This window comes from Sander vitreus, chromosome 16 (assembly GCF_031162955.1).
Source record: "Sander vitreus isolate 19-12246 chromosome 16, sanVit1, whole genome shotgun sequence".
NCBI classification, from domain to species: domain Eukaryota; kingdom Metazoa; phylum Chordata; class Actinopteri; order Perciformes; family Percidae; genus Sander; species Sander vitreus.
The window spans coordinates 14621878-14649425 of record NC_135870.1 but is presented as its reverse complement, the minus strand read 5'-3'; the positions used below and the strand labels follow the sequence as shown (position 1 = coordinate 14649425).

The 27548-nt window shown below is 40.1% G+C and overlaps 2 protein-coding genes across 3 annotated transcripts; one reads left to right on the top strand and one right to left on the bottom strand.

The window, feature by feature from the left end:
* The first annotated feature begins 566 nt into the window (after positions 1–566).
* LOC144531036 (glycolipid transfer protein-like) lies at positions 567–3119 on the top strand. Its single transcript, XM_078270927.1, has 5 exons — positions 567–747; positions 1169–1227; positions 1377–1510; positions 1602–1752; positions 2023–3119. The coding sequence occupies exons 1-5, from the start codon at positions 645–647 to the stop codon at positions 2203–2205; spliced, it is 630 nt and encodes a 209-aa protein (XP_078127053.1). The 5' UTR covers positions 567–644; the 3' UTR covers positions 2206–3119.
* A 1420-nt stretch (positions 3120–4539) lies between these two features.
* On the bottom strand, positions 4540–25217 carry LOC144531251 (protein FAM222A-like). Of its 2 annotated transcripts, none has more exons than XM_078271288.1 (3): positions 24944–25217; positions 15600–15768; positions 4540–7134 (listed from the first exon to the last, which is right to left on the bottom strand). In XM_078271288.1, the coding sequence occupies exons 2-3, from the start codon at positions 15727–15729 to the stop codon at positions 5729–5731; spliced, it is 1536 nt and encodes a 511-aa protein (XP_078127414.1). In that variant the 5' UTR covers positions 15730–15768; positions 24944–25217; the 3' UTR covers positions 4540–5728. The 2 variants fall into 2 exon arrangements, with proteins under 2 accessions (XP_078127414.1, XP_078127415.1); XM_078271289.1 differs by having other exon boundaries at positions 15600–15765.
* Between the last annotated feature and the right edge of the window lie 2331 nt (positions 25218–27548).

The following is a 27548-nucleotide window of genomic DNA, read 5'->3' as shown; positions in this document are numbered from 1 at the left end:
AGTTTGCTAACATTAGCCACCATAAGCTAGTAGTGGTCATACCAGACCAGTCTATGTACCAGACCAAGTAATGCTGCTTTGGCCAAACCTCTGACTGTAATGAATTGAGCAATTGTGTATTTTTTTTTTATTGCTTATGAGTTCAACTTTTCATTTGTAAGAAAATGAATGTGTTATTTCTTCTTTCAAAAGTTACATAGCCTCGCTTTAAATCTTTATTTCAAACCAAATCTCTAAATTTTAAAATTCTAGTCGATTATGTGAACGAACGAGCTACAGCTGCTGCTGCTGCAGTAATAAAACTGCGTGTTTTCAGTTACTTTCCACCCCTGGTTTTAGCCCCGACATTTAATCCCATGTAACCTATAGCCTACTACTACCTCTGTGGTTGAAAACAATCCCTGCCCTAGGTTTAATAAAGTATAATTCATACCTCAACTAGCTCATTGTCGTGTGTGTTGTGTGGACCAGCAGCGGTTTTTAACACGCCCATGTATAATGTCCCACCTGTTGGAGAAGGACGAAAGTGATAGGGGCTGGTGGCGCTTCCCCACCCATCTGACAAGAAAAAGAGTTCCGGGTTCTTTTCAGCCGAAAGCTGCTCGCGATTGACGCTTTATCACGACGCTCACACTGCGGGGACCATGTCTCTTTTACTGGATAACCAATTCATAGAGCTGCCCCCTGACAAGGCGATAAACACAAAGTTGTTCCTGGATGCTGTGTCCCATATTCCTTCATTTTTTGGTGAGTACATACCTCCACCTGAACTCGGCAAAACACATAATTTAGTGCTTGAGACTGCGCGGTGTTGTCGCTGTCATGGTTCATACTTTGCTGACTTGTTCCTCATGACATGTTCAACGACTTGCCACTAGTCTGATCCCAGGACGTGTTTATTTCAAACATACCAGAAGTGGAGCTGCTGGGATACGGTGGGGATCCGACCCAGCTGTGGCAGTTTAGCCTATAGAGAAACTCTTTGTTTACTCATTGAACAGAGCAACATTGGCCTCATTGTGCCTTAACTGTTTGACTTTGCGTTCACTGCATTTACCTCCCTCTGTTTGTACGTAAAGGCTGATCTGTCCCCCCCAGCCAGGGATGTGTGTGATGAAGTCATTCATATTTTATTGCTTTGCTCTCAAATGTCTTCTTTCTCTTTCAGACTGCTTGGGATCAAACGTATTTTCTGTGATTAAATCAGACATTAATGGCAATATAATGGTAAGATCTGTCTGTGTATTTTCATGCCTCTGCTAGTAGTGCATTGGTGTGTTTTCATACTACTTTTTAGGAGGAATATTTAAATATGATCTTGAAGTTTAATGGTGCAGCTCATACAATGCAAACTCAACCCAAATGTGCATTTTCAGAAAATTAAAGGAGTGTATCTTAAGGATCCTGCGAAGTATGTCTCCCTGCAGGACATTGTGGAGGCAGAGCGAGAAGCCCATGCAGCAGAATGGCCTAAAGTTGGAGCAACATTAGCTCTGATGTGGCTGAAAAGGTGAGTGCACTCCCTGGTCTTAATGTTATGTTACTGTATGCTTAACATTCAGCTGCTGAACTGAAATGTTTTTACTGGGTCTCTCCTGCAGGGGTCTCCGTTTCATACAAATCCTGCTCCAGAGTTTGGCAGATGGAGAAAGAGATGAAAACAACCCCAACCTAATTCGGGTTAATGTCACCAAAGCCTATGAACAGGCGCTGAAGAAATACCACGGCTGGATTGTTCAAAAGATTTTCCACGTGAGTAAAATGTCCCTTTTCCTGTTATTCTTAATAATTTGTGGAAATATTATAATAGGAATGTGCAAAATCTGACCACAACAATACATTAGCCCATTTGAAGCTGTAGTTTGTGTTGTTGTGTTTGTTATTTTGACTACCACAAACGCCTTATTCTTTGCTCCTGTATTATATTTTACATGTTAATCTTGTGCCCATACCCTGTATTTAACTTTATCTTTCTTGTTTTATATGTTGTGACCCTCTATATTCTTTTTTTGTCTCTTGCAGGTAGCGTTACTTGCAGCGCCCTACAAGTCAAACTTCCTCAAGGCTCTGTCGAAAGGAGAGGACGTGAAAGAGGAGGCCTGTCTGATAAATGTGCGTCAGTTCCTGGTTAATTACACGGCCACTGTAGATGCCATCTACGAGATGTACACAAATCTGAACGCAGAGCTGGACTACACGGTTTGATGTCCTGGGACATCTATCATACCTCTCAGGTGTCAGACAAGTCCAGTTTCCAAAGGTGTTTTTAATAGGATTGTTTATAGGATAGGTAAACAGGATTAGTTTTACTAAATAATTTATTACTACTGTATATTTGGTTTTTAATATGATGAAAATGTCTTGATTCAAACCATTATAGCAGAAGGTTATGTTTTTGTTCTTGTATATCATTTGCATCATTGCAGCATTGTTACCGCAAGAGTGCAGCTCTCACTCTTATGCAGAATTATGTTATTGTGTGTGAGTTGCTGCTTTATTTATAACATTAAGGTGGCTTTTCACTTGTTCCATCAAGAGAAGAATACAAGACTGTAAACAGTGTTTACAGTAACACTGTTATTACAGGGAACCATTTCTGTTAATGCAGATGTCCACTGCCTGTTGAGCCTTGGAGGCACAATTTCAAGTCAAATTGAAGTCATTTTCAATTTTAACAGCCCATTTCAGGTGTGCATTAATCCACTTGTGCCTTGGTGTTTCTGTACAAAAACGCAATGTTTTCAAGCTCAGAATCAATATGTTTGCAATTCTATTTTACCTACAAAGCAAAAGTTAGCAGAGCCAGAACAATTTTTCTTCTGAGAGTTTAACCTGTGTCTGTGGTGAGTTTGAAGGTGTGGTCGACTTCTTCTTTTGTGTGTACTCTTCTAAAGCCTATTTTGTTCCTATTTGTCTCAATTGACCTAACTTCCTTTACACAAACATAATGTCAAACAGCAGCAGACATCATGTGCCCATTTAATAATAACTTATTTATTAGATCTGCATTTTCTGAATGATAGATGAGCTGTTTGTTTTTTGGAATATGAACTATGATCAAATGTGTTCTTATCACAAGGTCTTAATGTGTGACAGAAAATAAAAAATAGGTGACACTACTTCAATGCAAATCACACTTACAGTTCATTCATTTTACTCTAGGTGGCGATATTTACTTTATTTTTGTCTTTTTTTAATCACATTTGTATTTGAGCTACTGCATGAAATATTTTAAATTATGTTCAGTGATACAAATCATACACTAAATGCAACGTCGATACAGTTCCAGTCTGTGCCAGATCTTACATTTTTTTCTGAACAGCAGTTCTGATTTATAATTATAATTTTGTAAGAGTAGGTTTGTACAAGCTCTTCTGGTGGACAACAATTTTATTTGCTCTCAGCAGAAATATTTCCCAGGCTGACTGCTGTAAAATTATTTTGAACAATACTGTTTCAACGGCAGTAAATTTAGAAAAAAAATCCCTTCTCTTCTTCATGTCTCCTAATCCCCTAGATCAACCAACCTTTTCCTCTGCCCAGTCTTACTTATCTGACATGTGTCCCAGAGGCTGGAGTGGCTCTGGTTGCTCTCCCAGAGGAGCCTCCGCTAATCGCCTCTGAGCTAGAGCAAAGGGAGCATGTCTGTAACCCTTTAGGTTTATCAGCAGAGCGGCCTGGCCTGTCCCGACTGATAGATAGGATAGAAAAGCTCCAAGCGAAGCCAGGACACAATAGGCTATGACAGGAAATCATTTACAACAATGCCTCAATGACAAAGCCACTGACCTTTAACTCTGAAATATTTGTTATCTGCAATGAGGTCGTCAATTGAATATTGCAGTTTTATTCCCAGCAGTGCATCTAATGCCATTATTCACGCCATCTAGCTTATATGTTTTGTAATGGAGTGTGCATTTTATGTCTGTGGTGACCAAAATGCATTACTGCTATAGCATCCAATTTAGGAGGACAAATGAAGCAAAATAAGAGGTGCAGGCACGCTGCCATCTAAGATTAGCAATTCAATAGCTGGGTAAGCACAAGCCCATTTCTACATAATGTGAACAGTAATATTCTTGTGGATTTATCTTCAAGAAAGCATGTATTTTTCATACACAAATGTAATATAACATTCATTTACACATATGTATTTTGAAGTATTCAATGGCTTCTGCCTCAAGCGTCAGCCATCCATCTAGGCTAACGTAATTCACTGTGATAACAAAATTAGCACTTTCAACTCATTTATGGAGGAACCAGGCCAATATCTTTCAGCTAAGGATTGATTTACATCACATTATAAACCTGAGATCCCCCCAGTGAAAAGAAAGATCTTAATACAAATGAGATCTATGACTGAAAAAAAAAGACTTGCCAGGTGGTTAAGCCTCAAAACCCTTTGCAATAAAACTAGAAAGATGTCTCATCTTTCCACAACTAGTTTATCATTCATGAATATAATAAAAAACATTCTCAGCTGCATGTCTGGCAGATATTAACTAATAATATGTAATAACACAAACTATGTGCTGGGTTTAGAAAATCTCATTTATTTGACAATCCTTATTACGAAGAGGCAAAAAAAGGATTGAGGGATTAGGATCATACATTGCAAAATGTAATTATTTCAACAACATCCTTCATGGAGAGCGCTCGCATTTTCATATATAATAATTGCACTTTATAATTATAGACAGTTTGCCATATAACTCAACAGGCTGACAGAAATAAATAGTATTACAGAACAAGTGCAGACACACAAAGAGCTACTCAGTCATACATATCACACCATCAGAGATTATATAGCCCTACAAAGAAGATAGTGTAAATGATTCAGGTGACCTGCTCTCCAACATGGCACTCATACAGTATATACCCAGGTGTTGTGCAACAGAGTCACAACCTTCCAGAGATTAGTTCATTCAAGAAAAATGTTTAAACAACCATTTCAAATAAAAAAGAAATACAACCAAAGGACACATCTAGCTTGGCCTGAATTGCCACAGTGTTGATTTGGATATGCAACAGTCCAAATACATTGTGCTGAGCATGACTACATTAAATCAATCAAGATGTTAAATTACATAACTTTGTCTGTGGCTCCATAACAAAAAACATATTCACATTTCTATACAAATGATCAAAATGTTCCCCCATACAGCGGCCTGGAAATTTGCATCATATTGCAGAAGATGGGGCACTGCATATGTGCACGAAAAAGCCACAGACAACCAAAATTTCAGTAAATAGTTAAGGAATGTTCAAATAAGAAGCCATTTTATGTAAAAATATACAATATATTCACAAAAGCGGTTACCAGCGACCCTAGATTCAAGTAAATGTTTTCAGAAGGGTACCAATGATTATTTCAGTTCACCACGTTTGCATTTTTGTAAAGGCCTATGGGGAAATTACCTGCAAAATATACAGATCATGGAAAATTCTGATTAGGTGCTCAGCATCAGTATTAAATGAGGAACAGCAGGCATATGTGATGGCCATTTAAGATATAAAAATAAAACATTAAATCCATAAGCTAAACCTGTATCTTAAATCATGATTATCGTTTACCTTTTTAGGCTCATAACACAAAGCCTTCTACAAATACAGTACATGCACAAACTAAAAAGGCATGTCTCAATCTCATAGGTGTCTAAGCTCACACGCCATTGTCTATAAAAGGTTTGTCACCTCTGCGTTCCGTTTTGTGACAGCACGCCATATCTTATCTGTAGACGGGGAGCTGGATGTGGGTTTGCTGGTGGTGCTCCAGTAGCTGAGGCATCCCCATGGCTTCGTACCCACGGCCCAGCATGCGCTCTTTGATGCAGGGAGGCTGGATCTCACTGATGAGGCACTCCAGAGACTGCAGGCTGCTGCTAAGTACTGCAGCGTGGCACAGGCTAGAACTAGGCAGCCCACAACAGAGGTTTTGGTCTGTGCTGTAAGCCTGGGTATGAGGAGGAAGATGAGGGTGGAGCTGTGGCTGGTGTCTCTGGGGGTGGTGGTGTTGATGGCGGTTTGGTTGGAGATGGGGATGGGACAGCCCCAGGTCTCTAGGCCTTGCTGCACATGTACCCGTTGCCAGCACCTGAGAAGTATAACAGTCACTATCATGGGTGGCCATGACACTGTCCCAGAAAGGAGCAAAGTACTGTCCGACAGAAAACTCCCCCTGCATGGCAGCACAGTTCAGAGAGGAGCTGCTGACTCGCTCCTGTCCAGCCCCCATGCTGGCAGGATGCGGCCTATAAGACAGCTGCGATGAGCATGGCAAAGGGAGGCAGGTTTCAGGAGACTGGCCAACCCTAGCCTCTGCGGCTCTGTGCCTCTGAGCACTGTTACTCATGCTGTACATCCTCACTGCTCCCTGCTGATAGGCCTGCTGCTGTTGGATTTGATGTTTATGCTGCCACATTGTGTAGTCTCCTTTCTCTAAGTACCCTGCTTTGGCTATGTCTGCACTCTGTGTAGGTAGCACTGCCCCTGTAAATGCAAGATTGCTCTGGGGCTGCACTCCTAGGACAAAGTCTGTGTCTGAATGTGCCACTGCAGCCACAGCCTGCAGAGAGGGGCTGGCTCGAGCCTCTCCCCCCAGCTGCAGGGCCTGGCTGTGGGGAACTCTGCTCATCTGCCTCATCAGGCTTTGAACCTCTGCCAGCTCAGACTGGGGGGCCAGGCTCTGATCTCCAGAGGCCATCCCTGCGCTAGAACAAAGTGTCTCAATAGGAACATCATGGGGCTTACATGAGCTTATATGATAGGCCTTATGCCTGTGTCTGACTGTGTAGCCGTTATTCAGAGGATTATTATATGGTGCCACAGGAGTCTGGTTGTTTGCAAGTTTAGTCCTCCTGCCCTCAGAGTTTTTCACCACACCTTTGACTACCACAGAGGCTTTGATGATGCCCAACAAACCCTGATAGCCTCCTGAGTACGGGTGTGAATAGGAGCTATAGTGTTGGCCTGTGGTGTCTAACCCGTTGACTGTTTTGTTAAGCTGTTTATGTTGTGGCACCCGGATGTCAGACGGAAAGATTTTGATGGACAGTGGGCTGTTGGCGGTCCTCTGGGCAAAAGCATCCAACTCTGCAGGAGATGGGTACCGAGAAATCATGGAGGCTGGCTCGCCTGGGAAGAAAGCAGACAGAGACAAGTGATTAGTCTACAAGCAGCCCTGAGAAATCTTGTGTTTTCCTGTCAATCTCAAACCTGTTTTAGAGAATAATGGCAGTCATCAACATGTATAAACTAATTTTAAGGAGGGAAACACTTCCAGCAGTGTTGTAGTACATCGGTCTTGGTCTTGAGACCGGTCTCAAGACCACTTTTTGAAGGTCTCTGTCTCGTCTCGGAATTGAATCGTATTTCTACTCACTTTTATCTCAGTCTCAGATAAAGAGGACTCGGGATTATATTTCAAGACCGGTCAAGACCAAAACAGCCTTTTGATTATTTTATCAAAGCATTTCTCATGATAGACCTATGGCAATAAAAGAGGTGAATAAAGAAGAATATGAAACAGTTTTGTATTGTTGCCTATGGTTAGCATTTTTAAACATTTTAATGTGTCATGCAGTGTGGGACTCGCACTGGTTTGGTCTTGGTCTTGACTTGGTCTCGGTACACTCTGGTCTTGGTGATGACTGTCTCGGTTTAGGTGGTCTTGACTACAACAATGACCTCCAGCACTGTTTCATCAGTGTTCATAAGTTAGTTCAACCTAAAGTTAGTTTACTCTGGGAAATTAAAAGTTGGAAATTGGCAAAAGAAAAAGGGGAGGACCTAATTTTACTGAAATGGCTCCAATGAGATTTATTTGATGGCATGTAGCTGTAGGAGCCAAGAGGAACCTGATTTAAGTAACTACAATCAACAGGTGCTTTATTAATATTGTTTTGTAGCTTTCTTTAAAATTATAAAATAAATTCACCGACTGTAGTTAATCATTTCTAAGATCACTGCTGAATATTTCAACAATTTTGCAGAAATGCTCAAATTCTTCCTAGCTGAGCCACACCCTACTTTTGGTTCTTTCTCTCAATAATTTTGTAATCATTCGAGCATCGTCAGTTCCTCCCTATGACATTTGGTTCCACTTTATGCTTTTCTGAACCTGAACCGATTCTACTGTAAAAGCTTGGAGTCCAAACTGTGAAGGAAACGTTGATGCAGATGGAAAAAGAGCAAGAGCACTGCAGATTAAATTGTGTGCGGGCAAAGCCGACTAGACAAACTAAGATTGGATTTAAACACTATTACTCTGGCAATTTCATGGCTGCTTAACTCCTAGCGACAAAGGAAAGGTGGAAAAGGCGCCCCATTTAAAAACAATAAATCACTTGGTAGAAATTACCGCCACTTTTCAGAGTGACAGTTTTATAGAATTCCTGGCATAAAAAGAAAAGGCACTAAAAATGAACCTAGATCGGTGGAAATCATACCAGGCAAAAGAACAAAGCTGTAATCTGCAATGAAAGGGCAAAAAAATAACAACAAAACACTTCATTTAATTATCAATAACAAAACCAATTCCAGCTATGCAGGGGAAAGCTCACTTGTTGTTCCCATTTCAAATTGATTTGGGAGTTCATTTCATTTCAGGCCTACAGTGAGCCTCCCGACTGTGAAAATGATTCAATCTACAAGATCCATCTCATGAAAGAAAGAAATTGGGTGTTTAAAGCTGTAAGGTGGAGTGTTCAATCCATCCAGCAATCTCCCAGCAGAGCCGAAGGAACAGCACCATGGTGCTAGGAGCATGAATGAATTCTACAGAGAAATACAACAAAGCAAAACACTGCTTATTATGTATCACAGTGTAGTGCTGCTATAGAAAACCATGACATCATGGGATGTTGAAAAGGTGTTCAGATTGTACACAACATCAAGATGTGAGAAAGACGTAACAGGAAAAAACAGCTGCAGTAATGGTTTCTGGCCTTTGGCCAAAAGCTGAATATTCATAACCATAAACAATATGCAGAAGAGGTTCATATCCACCTGAAAGGAGCTTAGATGATGAGAAGTGATGGCACATTTAAAAATATCGTGAATCCGACACACACCAGCATCGACACCACTGCACAAATCTCGTCTATTTTCTGCCTGGGATAATATTGATCAATTACCAAAAGATAGATCATTTAGCAAAACAAGCATTTTAGCGGTTGCTTGGTCAGTAAAATGTCGGTGTCAAGCCCCTGCATGCTGCGACTGGCTTGCTCTTCCACCAACACTTCAAACACTTTGAATGCTAACACCTCTTCACAGGGTGTCTGATATTGTTAGTCCGCAGATTACAGCCCTGTCAGAGCCATGGAGACACAACACAGCTGCACTTCCCACTGTGGCTGCCTTTAATGTGGCACTATGGAAACCTCATTAGCAAATAGGCCTTCCCCACTCTGCACTCACATATTAATCATCTGAGGACCACATATGCATAAAAAAGGGGATCATTTTAGCTAATCCTGACAGAAGCAAGCAATGCAAAGTTAAAACTGAGATCAGAAACACCATGACCAGCATCAAAGCCGCGCTAAATTACAACCAGCAGTAATTGTTTCATTCTTGGGGACTTTATTACCAATCAGTGGTGTTAAATGGCCATAAAGTAAGCACAGCATGTTTACCATGACTTTCCCAAAGCATGTGGTAGCAGTAAAGAAAAGTATATATTGAAGTCAGTCTTCACAATATTAGCTTCCTTCACTCAACCTTCCTGCAAAACAAACCCAAGTCAAATAGTGTTTGGTTCATTAATTCATAAAAAAATGTGTGGTTCATTAATTACAATCTGGCACTATGAGAGCTGAAGTTTCCATTTGAAAGTGCCAAGAAGGCAAGAGCCTAGAGGCTGCTGTCTCACCCAAACACTCAAGATGAGGGCACATGCATACTAGTGAAAGTGATAATTGATAACACGTCACTTATATGGTGCTCTGCAGGTGTCCAAAGAGGTTATTTGCACCCTCACCCCAGCTCATTTTGGCCTTTATCCTGAAAACAAGTAAACAAACAAGTAAAAATGTACAAATGCAGCCAGAACCCCAAGCTTCTTACTTATTAGGCTGCAATAATTATATTCAGTCAGCTATTTGGCTCTTTTAAAACCCAGGCATTTGGAACTCTAGCACAAAAATGTAAATGTAAATTAGTAAATATTTTCACCTAGCAGATAAAATAGCTGAGCTACAATTCCAACATGGGCTGGTTCCTTTAATCATCCCATGTTGCCTTTATGAGATTATATTATTCATGTTGATATTAAAGTAGGTTTGCATTAATACATTTTTAGTATGTAATTAGTAGCACAGGCCAGCAGAAATGTTCTGCATACACTATAGACAAACTGAAAAGGTCTTGAAACAGGTCAGCATTTGTGTGTTAACAAAAACAACAAAAAAAACTCTCCTTTAGATTGTCAACTATACATTTCTTCATGAAATGGTTTCCTGTCTTTATTTATTGAGAGGCACTGTAGACACACAACAAAATTCTGTGCTGTAAAATACAGATGAGATATGAAAACAAATATGAGGCTGTTCACATGACAACGGGGGAAATGGCAGCTATGTGCTGTCAGGTAAGGAACGGCACAGAGATAATTAGCAGTCTGACCTTAAGCACTTAATCACCCTGAACCTGCAGACTGCACGCTGTTTCACTCTTCAGCCTTGACAGGAAGCACAGGCGCAGAGGCAGACGAAAAACCGCACAGAAAATAACACCAGCCACTTTTCACGAGCAACCTCGTCCTAGAGTACTTACAAATTTAAATTCTTTGATCCTTAACATTTTCCATCCACTTGCTTTTTGATTGAAATAGGTTACGTAGGATTGAAAAAGCTTGTTTGTATTTTTCTTTTTGCAAAAATCTGCATAATGACACTGATGTGTGATGCATCTACAACCCTAGATGGATTTAATGGTCCAGTTAGGCTTGAATGTTTTCTCGGTTGGAAGGGGCTCCACACATTAAACATGCTGCTCAACTGTTGTGGCACCACGCTGAGTGAAACTGGCACACTTTCACAGGAAACACCTAATCCTGATTTCCTCTTTCCATGCAGGGGATGTGCACAGTTGGGGGTGGGGGGCCAATTATAAACTCTCCATCACCACTAGGCCTAATTTATTGTGTGTGTGTGTGTGTGTGTGTGACTAAAAGAAAAGAGATTTTATAAATATTAGCATGAAAATATTCAGGAGGGATAAAACACTGGGTACTTACCATACCGTGGTGTATTTTTTTTATATATATATATATGGTCTTTCATTACCCTGATTCCACCCCCATAACATCCCACTCAATGCTTTCTGCCACTTTAAACTGAGCTAATCTTTTTTCCCGTGGTCACACTTGAAGCCATTTCCCCTCAGACTAGAGCAGACCTCATTGTTTCGGAGCAGTTTCAGTTAATCACTAATTTATGGGCAAAACAAACCCCAGAGGCAGGGCTGAAAACGGCAGTTGGACATGCTCATTGCTTTTCCAAAACCACAGCTTCCAACTATTAGCCTACATACCCAGAGGGCTAACATAAGAAAACCATTAGAATGACCACTACATATGATTCTCACGTGAGATAAAACAAAAAAATCATAATTTATTCCTTGTTAATATCTATACATGCTGGCTGGCAGGCATAAATCCCACAGGTCTTTGATGTTATGCTAAAGACTTATAGCGAAACATTTTCGTAAGATAATATCTACGAGCGTCTAATCCTCAGCAGGAACATGGCACTGAGAACTGGCAGTTAATTACAGAACAGTGCTTCTCGGGCAGGCATAAATACTTGTTTACCACACAATAATCCTGATATTTAAAATACTCTGTGGCTGGGTTAGCTCAGTTTGTAGAGCGGGTGCACATATGTAGAGGAGGTTGATTCCTCGACGCAGAGGTCCAGGGTTTGAGTCCGACCTGTGATGATTTCCTGCATGTCTCTCCCCTTTCATATCTCAGCTGTCCTATCCATTAAAGGCACAGAAATGCCCAAAAAAAATCATCTTTAAAAAAAATAAAATACTCTGACCTACCTTAATAACCAGGGACTGAGCGCAGCACATTCCCATTGCATTTGAAATCTATGTCTCTATTACCATGGCAACCTCCTCTATGCACCCAGTTGGCCCAATGAGCCCAGTCGAGTCATCAGAACCATGTAATTAATTGGCCCTGACTTCATTCATCTCTCTGAGCGAGCTTCTGCAATTGAATATCTGCTGATCAGTCACAAAGCAGGACATGACTAGCAGCTAGCTAGCAGCTATCCCTCTCAAGTCAGGCCACAAATTTAAAATAAACTTGTTTTGTATTTTGCATAATTTATATCATTATATGGTAATTATATTGGATATTGTAATGGTCGTTATTGTGATAGATTGTTTCAGTCAGTTTCCATCTTTCAATTGCATTTTAAACATTCAAGCAATACAGATTAAAACTGAATTAATCAATTGTTTGGCCATAGATCATTTTAGTGACTCAGATGAAGAACTGAATATGTGTGAAATATCTGGTTCTTTGATGAAACAATAGAAGGTACCAGACATGAACTCCGACTCCCAAAGTGCATTTCGATGAGAAACATCCAGTCCGATGCTAACATTCTGTTATATGCACCACTAACTGTGGGCCAAAGCTAAAGATAGATATGAATTAGATATAGTAAATGTGTCATAAAACCAAAACAATGCACTGAAAGAAGCCTAAAAAGCTCATAGTTGAATGCCAATTCTCTGGGTTTGTCACTGAATGACCCCTTACACATTAGAGTTATTTGACTCAACAGACTTATATGAAGATGCATTAATATTTACAGTATTTCCCATGGGGTTAAAAGAATATTGCCTCCATTGTTAATGCCTCCATGTGGTTTACTCAACCTAGCAACCCAGAGGACCATTAGATAGAGAAGGGTGAGGCGGTGAAAGTAGACAGAGAGGACATGCTGACACCAGAACATATGCTCTTAAATCTCAAACTAAACTCTCTATTCACAAACTTCTTCCGTAAACACAAAAACAAAAATACAGACACTCATTCACCCCATGTTTACATGCCTCCCTCTTTCCATCTCTGCATTAAGGGTGCTCACAGAACAGAGTAACATCAGGGCTGAACACTTAGTTATGTGTGCTCGAAGAGGCTCTGGCGAATACTCCTTTGCACCAGTGTCACTCCTCATTTGTTTCTGTGCCGCTTGGCCCAGCTTGGGCAAACTTTCCCCTCTCAGAGCTGACCCGAGCACAGACCAGCAGCGTGGGAAAAAGCATTTCCAGCCCCTGCTTTCAAGCTGAGATAGCAGAGAGGAGAACAGCTCTCATTCACTCTCATCACATAATTCCTAACACTCGTTTCTCAGAAATCTCTCACATGGGTTTGTGTGGCTGAGAGTTTTCATGCCACGTGCCTTCCATTTATTGATAGCTTAAAATGATAATTGGCTTTCAAAAGTGCAGCAGCCACTAAAGTCCCTATTTAACTCAATCCAACAGCAACTCATTTAATGAAGAAGCCTGGGCCACACAGACCGAGCTCCCATCAGCAGTCTATTCCCTGCGGTTGTGCTTGAAATGTCAGACTACAGCTGGAGGGTGCTGCACTATGCACAGTCGCAGTACATAAAACTCAAAAGGGGAGGGTGGGAGGCCCTGCAGGTAAATAGGATAAGAAACACACCCCTGTTCTGCCTGAGGCAAACTAGGCCCTTCTGTTCCAGCGTTTAGCAGACAAGTGCTCCAGTGATTCCCAATTAATATTTAATAGCAAAAAAGGCATTCCACCTGAGGAGAAAGATGGGAGATGAAGCGGAAGAGGGAGAGATTTTCACCAATTCAAACATGAGTCAAGTTAGAAACGCATTGTGCATCTGCAAGTAAATAAGGAAAAAATAACAATGCAAAATACTTTTTTTTTTGTTTTTTTGTCTTTTTTCGCTTTTTGTCAATTAATTACACCGTCGGTCACCATGACCACACAGGTGTTTTCCCTTATTTTTTGCTGATTAGACTTCGTCTCAGGATCATGTGGGAATTTATACATCTCCCGGACTCTCCTGTTAATCTTGTGGCACCTGTTAGATCAAGAAAGAAAACTTTTATGGTTCTTTTAAGTACATGGAGTTTGGTGACCTCAGAAACCCTCAAGCGTGGTTCCACCTGAGAAAAGGTCTAATTATCCAGAATAAGTGAAAACACCTGTGTGTACGTGCAGGTGTCACTGAAATCTGATCATTACAGGGTCATCTGAAAACACTGTTGTGCCTTCTATACTTCCCAAACATACATTTACTATGTTATGCATACTCAATGGAAGATCAGATGTCATGATTAATGAACAAATATATCCTGTATGAGAATACACAGGCTCATGCAAATGAAAAAAAAAACATTAACTGGCAAGTGATCAGTCAGATAAGATAATCCTGACCACATAGTCTAAGATAATATTGATAGTCAAATTATGGTTATTTTGTCAGAGACAAATCTGAATGCACGCAATGTTACTGGTCAATATTTCCAAGCTCTTGCTTTCAATGAGACCACAGTCTGAGCCCTGTTTCATTTCATTTACAACGATCCTGTTAGCTTTTGCAGTGCGGGAGCTGCTCTTCCATATATCCAAATAAAACACATTAAATATATGACAGCATAAGCTCAAAATATAACACAACACATATACCAAAAAGAAAATCTTCAAAGGACCAAATCATTCAAGAAGTTTCATGGCTAAGTACATTCATAAGACTGCAATACACACCCAGCAGAACCATTACACTGTAAGTAGTTATATATCTTCAATATAGCTTCAAACCAGAGCCAGCATAGAAATATAAAGGCATCAGCAAATATTTTAAAGCAACCGAGAAAAGGAAACCACAGCAGAATAACTTCATTTGTGGAACTATGATCTCATTATGTGAATCTAGACTGTCCAGGAAGAAACAAGGCAATTTGGACCACTACACAAATAATATGGATGCAGAGTAACCCACATTAAGAAAGAAGCATCATACCATGAACTAAATCTGCAAACAAGTCGCATTCAATCAATTAACTGAAAGAAATCTAATAACAAATGTCAGTCCAGGTTAGGTTGAGACACCCACTCAACCTTTCAGTGACTGTAGTATAATCAGTCATGATGAAGGTCAAACAACACAGACAGGGAGCACTTTCTGCACAAAATGTGAACATCATTAGTAACCCTGTATGTGAGTTGATTAATTCTGTAATTTTGGAGTCCACTTTGACCTGCATGCATATGCACTGCAGGAGCACACTGATTAGTAGCCCAATTAAAAGGCATCATCATCATCAGGAGGCCCATTATTTTGAATTCTAGAAGATTCAGAGCTGGTGAAATCTCAGCGCACCCCGCTAAAACCATGCATGAGCTTCATGTGCACATGAACATGACTGATTAAGTAACAAGTAACTCACTAACGTGACCAACATCCTACTAATTACCAGTATTGTCTATGTTTGTAAAAAACTGTACAAACTGTGTATTTGGGGTATCTGTGTAGTACTTGCTGTCTGTCCTCTCTAGCAAAATGTCTTTACGTGTGATATAAACTCACCTTTGTGGTTGCAAGGCTGCAGTGGTGGTACTGACAGCAGTAATGGCGGTGGAGGAACATCAAGGCTTTTGGGTGTGCAGGCCAGACGCTGCGACGAGTGATTCTGCCGTCTCTGGATACAGGCCAGCATGATAGTTCTCTAGGGCTGCACACAGCCTGGATAAACCTGCTAGAACAAAGACAAAAACAGGTTTTAACTGTGTAGCCAATACACGTAACACCAAATAAAATAGAGATTAAACAATACTTCTCCTAGTCTAGTGTACAGCCATGCTAGCGGCTCTGTGAGGCTGTTCAGGACAGCAGTGCTTTGAGCTAAATGTTAACTTTAGCATACTCACAATGGTAATGGTAACATGCTGATGTTTAGCATGTACACATTAACCATGTTAACCATTAGCTAATTAGCACATTAGAACACAAAGTGCAGCTGAGGCTGGTGGGAATGCTATTAGTTTTGCAGGTATGAGGTACTGTTAAATGTCAGCACCAACATTTCATGGCAATCCATCAAATAATCAAATTAAACATAAATGTCAACTTCGTGGTGGCGCTAGAGGTAAAGTCGGACAATTAACAAAGTCAGTAGGTTTCATCCTCTGGGGACCGCAAAAGTTAGTGCCAAACTTTACGGCAATCAATCCAATAGTTGTTAAGATATTTCAGTCTGGACCAAAGTGGTGGAGCGACCGTCAGACTGAGATTGACATCCCACGACGCACCTAGCGTGGCTCATAAACCTTTCACTTCACTAGAGATTATTTGATCCCTAATCAGTTTTGTTCTCATGTCTTTTTGTGATTGCTTAGGTACATTGTCCAGGATGACTGGAGGAAAAATTAGATGGCAACTTTAAGATTGGAAAGACATCAAATTATAAGCAATACATACAAACTCTTGCATCAAAAATAAGTTTGATGTTGGAAGAAAAACTGCAAGCTTGCTGGTAGAGAACATTAAAACCCCATATGAGGCTCTCCTCTTTTTTCGTTTTTCCACGTTACTTCAATAGCTTACATATATGAAAGTCTGCAACCACTTGGGTCCTTTTACTATATTAAAATTCAGGAGCCCCACTTTGAACTGCCTAGAGTGTGCATTCAAAGTAATATCATATAATTACGACTCCATCTCGTCCTTCTTCCTAGTTGTTATGATGGCTCTTTCCTGTTATCAACCTTGTTCTGTCGGTTGCAATCACACAGATCACTTATGTACAAGGCCTCCTGTAGCCTCGGGCTGTGTGTTTCAATTTATAACTAGTGCTGAGACCTGGGTTTATTCTTCTGTAAATTTATGGCCGTATTGATCAGCAGAGAAAGCTAAAAGCAGCTCACTCCCTAAAATAGGCTGTGCTGTTTGCAGTTAAGTATTGTTGAATTGAAATGAGAGGCTGTGTCTGAAAGAAAAGGCGCCTCACCACACCATCTTCATTTTGAAGATAAAGCCAGGCATTGAGGGAATATTTCAGTGATAATCGCATTTGACATTCTCTTTTATTATCTGGCAGTGTCACCAAGTATGAATGCATGCACTGCAAAACTATCTATCGTAATTACTTCTTACTGTATATGAATCAGGTACCTTATAGACCGACGACTGCAATCTATGCAACAAAAATCACAGACCTGTAGGGTATTAATAGTCAGTCCAATAATTATGGATGGAAACACAGTATTTCATTACAAAGCAGTGGTCCCCAACAGGGATAATATAAGCCTGCAGCATACAGCTGTCAGATTGCCTCTTTTTCGCATTTAAGGTTCTTTTTGATTTTTGCTTTCATTTCTCCCTCAGGGTCCAGAGGGCTGCTAAAGTGAGCCAACCACAGAACAGTGTTCAGTGACGAGCTGCAGAAACATGATTACCTTCACGTCAAAAGGAAGAAGAGACAGGGTGGCTTTCATTTTACTCAGGTGCCAATGTACACACACAAGAAAAGATTCCCTCACTCTTCCTTTTCTCCGCTCATCTGTCCCTTGGTGACAAGCCCACTTCAAACTGCTCAGTGCAACTTGCTTAATCTGAGCACACACATCTGAAGAGCTAAAAGCCTCAGCATGGTCAGATTCCATTTAGAAAATAATGGCAATTTCACAGCAACCCTTCCATTATCACACGTGTCAAGAGGGAGGTGCCCGAAAACGCAGAAGGAACACAAGAGATAAATGGTATCTCCAGGGAAATCCCTTCCCGAGCAAAAATGAGCTGTGAATTGGAATACGTTCCATTACTCCCATAATTTGCTGCTGGAATAAAATACATCAAGGAGAGCATTATAATTCAAGGAGAAGCCAGCAGAGTTTTAAAGAAAAAGAAACTTTCACTGAAAGCAGAAAAGGGACCTAGAAATGATGCATAAAGTGCAAGTAATGATGGTTTCTTTCATCCAGGTGTCTAAATTGTAAATTTAAAAAGGGATTTTATGAAAACTTTAGCTTAAAATTGCCTTCTGACTCTTGAATTACCCAAAAAAGGAGAAGAGAGATATGAGATCAAAGTGATTCCAAAATTCATGATATTATCTGGGCTAAGTTATCAAGCAATAACAATTCTCCAGCCCTCCATATAATGTTCTGTCTTGCACTTTCTTACAATGTCAAATCAGGATATCTCACAATAGTGAGTGGCTGTAATAATACAGAAATTAGGGGCATGGCAACTGCAAAGTCAGCAATCTTAAAAATGGCAGTGTTCAGCATAGTTCAACTCAACCTTCACAAATGAGGTCAAGAATCTTTGTCATTAACATAACGGTCCCCTTCCAAACCAGTTTTCTTTAATTAGCTTTGCAATCAGCAACTAACCTGCCTTTTGCAAGACATTATAGAGGTTATAAAGTAGTTGTCTCACTTCTCACATTTCCTCCCAAGCCCATACTTTGGCACTTCCCCTGTCTTAAAGTTCACATATTCAAGGACTTCTCTAACATGCATAATAAGAAAAAAAGCACAAAGATTAAGCTGCAAGGGCGTCTATAATCTCCTCCACTCTCAGGCGACATTTGGGCAGCTGATAAGCAGTGTGGTCTATTGAGGGCCTGACAGGGAGATAAAGACATTGTGCCTAACTGTCCCCCAAGGATGTCTTGGCAGATAAATGTATTTTTTCAAGCCTCTTCCAGAGTCATGCAAATGCAAAATGCCAGACCCCCCCCCAATGTATCGTCTGTCCTGGGATCAGGAGAAGGTCAATTGAAGAGTCATAAGGGCAGTGATGGAGAGTCTTTATAATAGCTGCTTTAGTTTAATATATTTTATTTTTATATCAGTTTAACAAAAACGGCATCCTTTGGCTAATTATCTTGAGACCACTATTGATGTGTTGTCATCAAACTAGCACCATTCATATGTATGCTCTAATAGGAAGAAGTTAAACTTCAGACAATGTGGATCATATTTTTAAGTAAAAATCTAAAATGTGTCATGCCTTGCATTATACCTGTTTCGCTATACAAAGTGGCAGCACAAGAATATCCATCAAAGCAGGAAAAAGCCCTAAATTATACTGGGACAAAAGCATCTGTCATGACCTTCTGGAGTCTTGAGTATGCCCAGCATCAAGGGTCAGAGCGAAGATAGAAGAAAATTGAAAAGAGGGAGGCTCCCTCTAAACAAACGATAGAGATATAAAGATATACACTGGCTCTACACACACTTTCACCCTGCCACATTCACACATACACCCCTCCCTACCATCTCAGCTCCTGTTAGCAGTTCTCAGAATCCTCAGTTAATAATTAGATGATAATGGAAACTGTCTTAGACAAGCACCCTTTTCACTCTCTGGGTGGATTAGCATGTGAGTGCTATGCTAATGTTTTTCCTTCCTTCCACTCAAAAACTGCAGATGAGCAAAAGGAAAAGAGTACAAAGGCAGAAAAAACGAAGGTTAATTTAGGAGGAAAAAATGATTAACAAAGAGCTATTGGTCATTACAGAAGAACAGATCAGGGTCTCTCTTTGAATGAACAGTATATGGTCCATGAATAACAATCCACTTACTGTATAATTAATTGTATATCACGTATGGCTTTTATACTGCCTTAAAGGTAGGCACTGCAAGAGCCTGTCTAAGTAATGGAGACCAGACAAGTAGTCTGACAGACAGAATTAGACAGCAGTGTTGCAGCAGCTTCTGGATTCATCTCTATACCACACACACACACACACACACACACACACACACACACACACACACACACACACACACACACACACACACACACCACATTTTTAATAGAATCTATTACTTCTGGATTAGCCGATAAGAGCTGGCCTGGTTAAATTCTATAATAGTTTGCATAATTGGTATCAGAGCAGCATATAAGACAGACCCAGATTTCTCTCTTCTTCTTCTTCTATAGAGGAAAAAAGGACACAAAGGTTCACATACAGGATAACCAAACAACCCAGAGCCACTTTATACACTGCAAGAGCACTCAAGGCCTGCAAGCTGATAACAATGAGCCTCATTTCCGTTGTGATTAGTTAAAAGATATTACAGCAGTGTTAAAAAGTGTTTCCTATACAATTCATGCGCAAGCACAACATGTTATACAATTGCTGGGCAATATTCAGACCGATGTTCAGAGCATTCAGTTGGGTGTAAATCACACAGCGTTAATGGCTGTGTCTGGGAAAAACATTAACATTACAGTTTCTCCCATGCAAAATGTTCATGTAGCCATCACAAAACAGTCTCTATACTATTTAATGCATATTTCCTTTTTGGGCAAAGGGCTAATGCATATGGAAATTAAACTTGTTTGTATACGCAACGTCCAATGTGGTCCATCACTGTAAACGTCTTTTATAGTCTATGGTAAACTTCTATGCCATTGTTAAAATGTTTCACTATATCTTAAATGGCATTTTCCCCCTGTATGTTCAACCTAGAGCTGCAACTAACGACTATTTTCACTGTTGATTAATCTGTCGATTATTTGCTCAATTAATCGATTAGTTTGGTCTAGAAAATGTCAGAAAATGTTGATCAGTGTTTTCCAAAGCCCAAGATGGCATCCTCAAATGTCTTGTCTTGTCCACAACTCAAAGATATGCAGTTGCCTGTCATAGAGGAGTGAAGAAACTCGAAAATATTCACATTTAAGAAGCCAGAATTTTTATTCTCAAACCAATTATTAAATAATCAAATTAGATGGTGATTCATTTAATAGTTGACAACTAATCGATTAATCTTTGCAGCTCTAGTTCAACCACTTTTTCATAAGAAAACATGTTTTTTTTATCAAAGTTCCTTACAACTCAATGTCAAAAGCAAAGCTGATGTAATTTGTCTTTGGTACAAATAATTGCTGGTGCCTTATATGAAAACTACATCAATTGGCATTTAGTTACTTACGTTGGCATGTACATTGTTACTGACTTGCCTTCTATATTGCATCTATAGTTTGAATTTATTTGGAAATCAAAGTAAACTACATAGCTATCTATAAATTGGAAACTCTCTGTGCGTGTGTCCCCACACATGCGCAGTACGCACGAGCATATCTGTCCTCTCTGCATGTAGACAGAGAGTGGGGCTCCGACACACACACGCACGCGCGCGCACACACACACACACACACACGCACACACACACATATATAGGTGTTTGTTGGACGGGTTGGGGGGGTTATTTTGTGTGGAGTGTTAAATGTTTTGAATAAATAACAAAATGTTCTATGTAAATAGGATAAATAGGTTTGGAATTGTTATTACAGAGGTAAAGCACTGAAAAAAGGTACCGTTACTGAAAAAAAGGGGATACGCTGAATCGCTACATGAGCTGCAGCTGAGCCGCGACTGATTGAACCGCGCTTATAGTTAGATAAAGTTGTGGGGAGGAAAAAATACTGGGAACCAAACAATTGCCCCTTTCTGAAGAGGAACGCACTCCAAACGGGCACTGCACTAGTTAACTATGAAAAAGCTTAACTGAGTTAGAAATGTAAACGACATGTTGCGGATATGAATATATGTTTTATCTATGTGCAAGGAAAACCTACAGTCAGTCACACAAAGCTTTGTGACCATGTTTCTACTCAACCGTGAAAAAATGTACATCACCTTAATTAGGAAGATTCTCAAACAACATTTTTTGTGGAATTTGACATCTAACACTGCAGCAACAAATGGTATGAAACAAAGTCCAACTCCCTGGGATCAGAGCTTGCACCATTAATTACAGCAGCAGCTACTGCCAGCATGAAGTATTAGTCTAGGATATTTACAGTTTTGACAAACAATTAATCATTTACTCTGGAGTTAATATAGGGCCACTGCTATGAGTCTTTTATAGCAGTATTGGTATGATGATTAGTGGTTATCCTACCTAATATATCAGTATTATAATAACCAATATATAATATAATAATACAATATTGAACATGGATTTGTTTTTGTGGAAATAATAATTCTGACTTTATATGTATACAGATGCTGAGAACACGATTTAGCCATTAATCCAAAACTGCACAATTAAGTGAACTTAAGGGAGTAGAAAGCCTTGGACTGACCCAAATCTGCCCTTGCCCACAAACAGTCCCAAGGTTAAAAAAAACCCCACACACACTGCATGGGGTAAAGTCTGGCCAAAACCAAGGTAGCATGAGAGGGTAAACAGAGCCTTATCTTATCATTATCCCAGTATGCACACTGAAACACACTGTCAAAAGAGCTATGGGTATGCTGACCAGCCTTCAGAAAACCTTGAGTTCAAAGATAGCAGATGGTAAAAGAGTGCACTGAAGGTTTTGTGGAAAGATGAGTTCTTTTTCAAAAGACTCAAACTATGATTTTAATTGATTGTTGACCCCATTCTCATCAACTGTTGTTAAAACCATAGAAGAAGACAAAATGACAGACAGAAATTACTTTATATTACACAAACACTCAGTCCTCCCAACCCCCTTTACTCAAGCACCGTCCTCTGGCTGTTTACTTTACTGTTAAGGGTCACTGATTCCTTCAAGTCATTAAAATCTTCACGCAAACATGAAACTAATTAGAAACTGTAGAGAAAATGCTGCCTGTATGGCTCTAATCTGGCAGATAACCTAATGATAAGCTCTCCACCATGCATCACAGAAACATCAGAATGTTCTAGGAAGAAAAAAAGGTCTTTGATCTCTGTACCATCTAAGCATGTCATCATCTCGCTGCCTTTCTATTTAGGGAAATGACGATGCATCAGTTGCAATTTGGCAGACTTAATCATTAATTTGAAGTAATGACTGAGCGCCATCATGTAGACAAAAATGAGTGGAGCTCCAAATAACCCTTGCAGTCCTGTCCCCTCCCCCAATGACCTCGGAGGCCTAGTCCTTAACCTTCCACCCTTAACCCTAATCTCACTCCCCCGTCATCCTATTAGAATGAAAAGACCAATTAGACAGATTTCAAAAGATGGCAGGCTGCCTCTAATTACACATGACATCTCTTAGCAGATTAAAAAAAAGGTGATTACAAAGGTTGCATTACATTATTTCTAAAAGAGGGGCAGAAGGGTTGGGTGCATGTATATATTTTCAAAGTCATTTTATCAGTCTGGCTCCTAACCATAGGCTAATCCACAACACGGACTGGAGGCCTACACTTAAATCAGCCTTAAATGTGAAGCTATGGATGACATGGCAGAAAAAGACATGACCTTAATTAGTCCTTGTACTGGCCTGGGTAATAGTCATCCAAGGAAAGGTAATTCTCGTGGTGAGCTGTTTCCTCCATTCAGTAATTCGGTAGGCATGGAGATTGAGCGAGCCTGGGGAAACTTCACAATAAATCAGAGCTCAGCTTCGCTCCTGAGAAGGCAAAGGGAAGCAGGCAGCCAAATGACAAATCCCTTCCCTTCGCAGAGTTGGAATTACTGCTGGGGTGTGATGTGAGATCAGAAGGAAACCCCCATGGGATACCTGCACATGGACTGCTCATAACACGACGCAATTTACAAGCCTCCCAAACGACTCCAGGCCCAGGCAAAGCACTTTTTAAACAAACAACCAAAATATGAATGTCATTAAGACTAGTTACGGTCTAAACAGTCTAGAATTGAAGAACACAGTGGTAACCCAGATTATATGACAAGAAAACATGTAGCAATAAACATTCTGGCTAAGTAAAAGTATACAAACTGTAGATTTGATAGCAAATAAAGCCAACCAATATATTTTATGATGAAAGGGGGATAAGGCACTAACATTTGCTTTATGACATTGTGGTAAATCAAAAGTCACAATGACATGATTTAAATATGCTTATAGGAATTCATAAAACATAAAGATAAGCCTATTCCTGATAGTCACATGCCTCAAAATAAAAATAAACCAAGAGGGGGGTTGAGGTATTTTTCTCACTGGTCAGAAAAAAGACAGAAAAAAAAAAGGGGACAATAAAACACCAAATTGCAGGCTTTCCTTCTCTACCTCTGGTGGGAAGATGTGACATCCCATCTCTCTGGGTAATAAAGGAGCTGGCACAAGCAGGAGAAGCATGCGGGGTAGAATTTCACACCTGGCCAATAATCTATATAGGCCCCTCTGCTGCGGCTAACCTTCAACCCCGGCTGCCACCGGTGCAGTGAAGTGCGATGATCCCACCTCCGGCTTCTAGACAATAGAAATGGAAACCTTCAGAGGCAGCCCTGAATGACCGATAATATACTTCAAAGCACTTCCCGTATCCGCTGAGATGCTGACATATAAAGCGCCTTTCATTGCGCAAACCATCATCCCAACAAAGATGTCTTTTGAGGATGAAAAGGATGAGCTAGACATTGTATCGGCTCACAACAGAGCAGTTTTCAGAAAAAAAGCACTTAGAAACTACAGATTTGTATTAACCTATGCAAATGCTTAACTCATATTATAATGACCAATTAGGCCTACTGTTTTCCCCATAGGCCTATTTAACTGTTGAATACATGTTGGCGAATAGTCTGCCATTAGATACACTATTCTATAGGCCTATAGTGAATATAAATCACAAACCTCATAGTTGGACTCGGCCCATATAAATACACATTAGCCAATAGCAGGATACTGACATGGTAAGGGCGAGACGCTCATATCCATAGTGCGCACTGGGCATTTTCACCACTTAAGTGTTGTCGACTTAAAATCAATGCAGGGCGAATCCTGACATCATGCATTGTAGCATCTTTACAACCCTAAATATTTGTCTTATAACCTACTGTTATTGTCATGTAGCCTAGTTATACAGATACTGTTAAAAATCAATTCAGCTACAACAAAACATTGTCTGCACTGAGAAACATTTTCCATGAGCCCAAACAGTGCCCCTAAACATGAAGGATGGAAATAGGAAACATAATAATTGTCTTACAGAGTTTTGTATTATCATAAGGCTTGTTTATCTTTGGTTCGCCACGGCTGATTGGTTGTTCTCCTGCTCGGAAGGCGTATTTCCTCTGCAAAAGCAATCTCGCCACTGATTTCGTGGAACCTCCGGAGATATATCCATTGATGAAACTGACTCCATTAACTTTACATCCTCGACATATTCAACAGTCGTGTATAGAAGATAATTTCGCCGATTGTGTTGTCCGTGCAGCTGCCTGCATCTCGTCTCGGCAGTCGACCAAGCTGTCTGTGCCACAGCAAGTGATGTCGGAATGGAAATGAGTCCCCTGCACTGTTGAAACCGGCTCTGGGCCAATCAATCAAGGCTGTATTTGAATATTCCCACGGCTCGGCCAATCGCATGAAAGAGAAGGCGGCCGCTGTCGTGATGCCAACCCCGTCAAAGTAAGCACGTTGCTGTTTCGCGGACAGTTTTAAAGGAGAAGAACGTCTGATTAGCCCAAAACAAATGCAAGCTTTTGGTCTAACTTGACTCCTGCTCGTCTGATCGGCTAAGAAAGCTACGCGTCGGCTCTGTACAGTAGATGTTTTAGAGCTCAGCCAATCAGCAGTGCTTAATTCACTCTTAATTGGATCAGGTGTGGCGTGCAGAGCAGAGCTAGAAGAGAGAGCTGCATCACTTGGGGAAAGTGAAGTAAAGCTGTAAACTGGATTAGGAGCAATGGTGGGAAAAGTATTCCAACATAAGTAAAGATAAATGTCCTCCAATCAAATGCGTTATGAGCATATATACTTTGAAACGTACTGCTTAGAATGCCCAATCCAGTAAGTAAGTAGTTCCTCCAATAAGTGATATATTAGCCTATCATAAAAATTGTTTTTAATTTGTATGCTTTAACATGTAGGAATCTTTTTCTTTAGTTTGGCATTGTTGGCATTGTGTATATTTTGGATTTTGGATATCTGTTTATTAAAAAATGTAGAGAGAAAAAAACTCCAGTGCAATAATTATTTCAAGACTGTGGCCTGACAGTAAGTAGAGAAACAATTTTCTCAGGTTAGAAATATCTCAGAATAAGAGCTTGTCACGATTGGTTGCTTAGTATGCCATTTCCACAGCAGTGTTAATGTTATTAGTAACACATGTGCTTCTCCTACTATGACAAGTCAAATGTCAGCTGTAAAAAAAGACCTATTGACCCCAACTTCCTTTGGAAAATAGCCAGGCTAGCTATTTCCCCATTTCCAGCCTATATGCTGCTAAGCTAGCTTCCTGCTGGCTGTAGCTTCACATTTATCAGAGAGATCTGAGAATGGTGTTGTTTTTCTCGTCTAACTCTCAACAAAAAGGCAAACAAGCTTATTTTTCCCAGCATTTCTTCATCCTCAAATGCTGAATTAGACTTTGAGCACCCATTTGTCAATATTTAACATGCACTGCTGCACTCAGCACTCACTAATAAATCTTCCCAACAAACGTGATGACGGAGACTAACCATCACAACACATTTATTTAACCTTTCAAATACAGGTGTTTTTTTCTGAGACAGACAATCAAGAGCATACCAAGAGACTTGCAGCAGACAGACATAGTGTTCAATTGTTTCTTTACAGCTTCCTGAGTGTCATTTTTCAGTATGAGTGAGGCCTGCAGATGGCAAATGAGGTTACCATGCCAACTAATGTCCCTATATTGAACACTGAGGACGTAGATAGATTATTGTTTTCTAGTTGATCACATGTTGATGTTGTAATGGCTATGCAGTTTATCGAAATTAAGGAGGAGCCCACTGTTCGGACGTGCTTAAAAGCATTATGCAAACTCATGCTGATCCTTTGTGGTCAAACACATCTCTACAATCCACATGTAGTAATTGTTCAGTTTACAGGAGAATCATCTAAAAAATCCTAACCCAACTGGCTCTACCTTATGTGCAGGCATGCATTGTTGAAAGAGCAGGCAACATTAAAATAAATAGTAATTATAGAGTAATTACAGAGTAGACCTTTGTTTTTATGTCTGCTGTAGAAAGGGGGTTGTTGGGTGATTTACAGACATCCTTCAGTAACCTGCTTGTGGGTTATGATCAGTGATTACCAAATTAAGAAATGATTTGTGTGGAAATACAGTTTATTTCTTTTCAATGATGCAAATAGCTAATACTACTTTATGCTACCGATGAACGATGTCCACGCACACACACACACACACACACACACACACACACACACACACACACACACACACACACACACACTCAGCTACTAGTATACAAAAAGCCTCATTGAGGAATGATGCAAGGGGTGCAATTGAAATCCTGGACACAGCTCGATTAAACAATAAGCTCATAAGCATGACAATATCTTGGTAGTCTTGCTCTATTGAAAAAACTAAACTAATTATTGACAAATATTGACAAATATTATGATTGAACATAGTCTTTATAGAGCTGTAACTGTTTGTTTCTTGAACTACTCTCATCCTGATTATCATTCTGTTTTGGTCAGGTCATCATGTCCTCATAGGATGTCAAGCTCTGCCTCTTAAGATGGTTCTCATCAGACCAGAATGTACCTGGCAGTGACAGTAATAAAGAGCTCCATCTGCGCCTGGCAGGCAGAGGCAA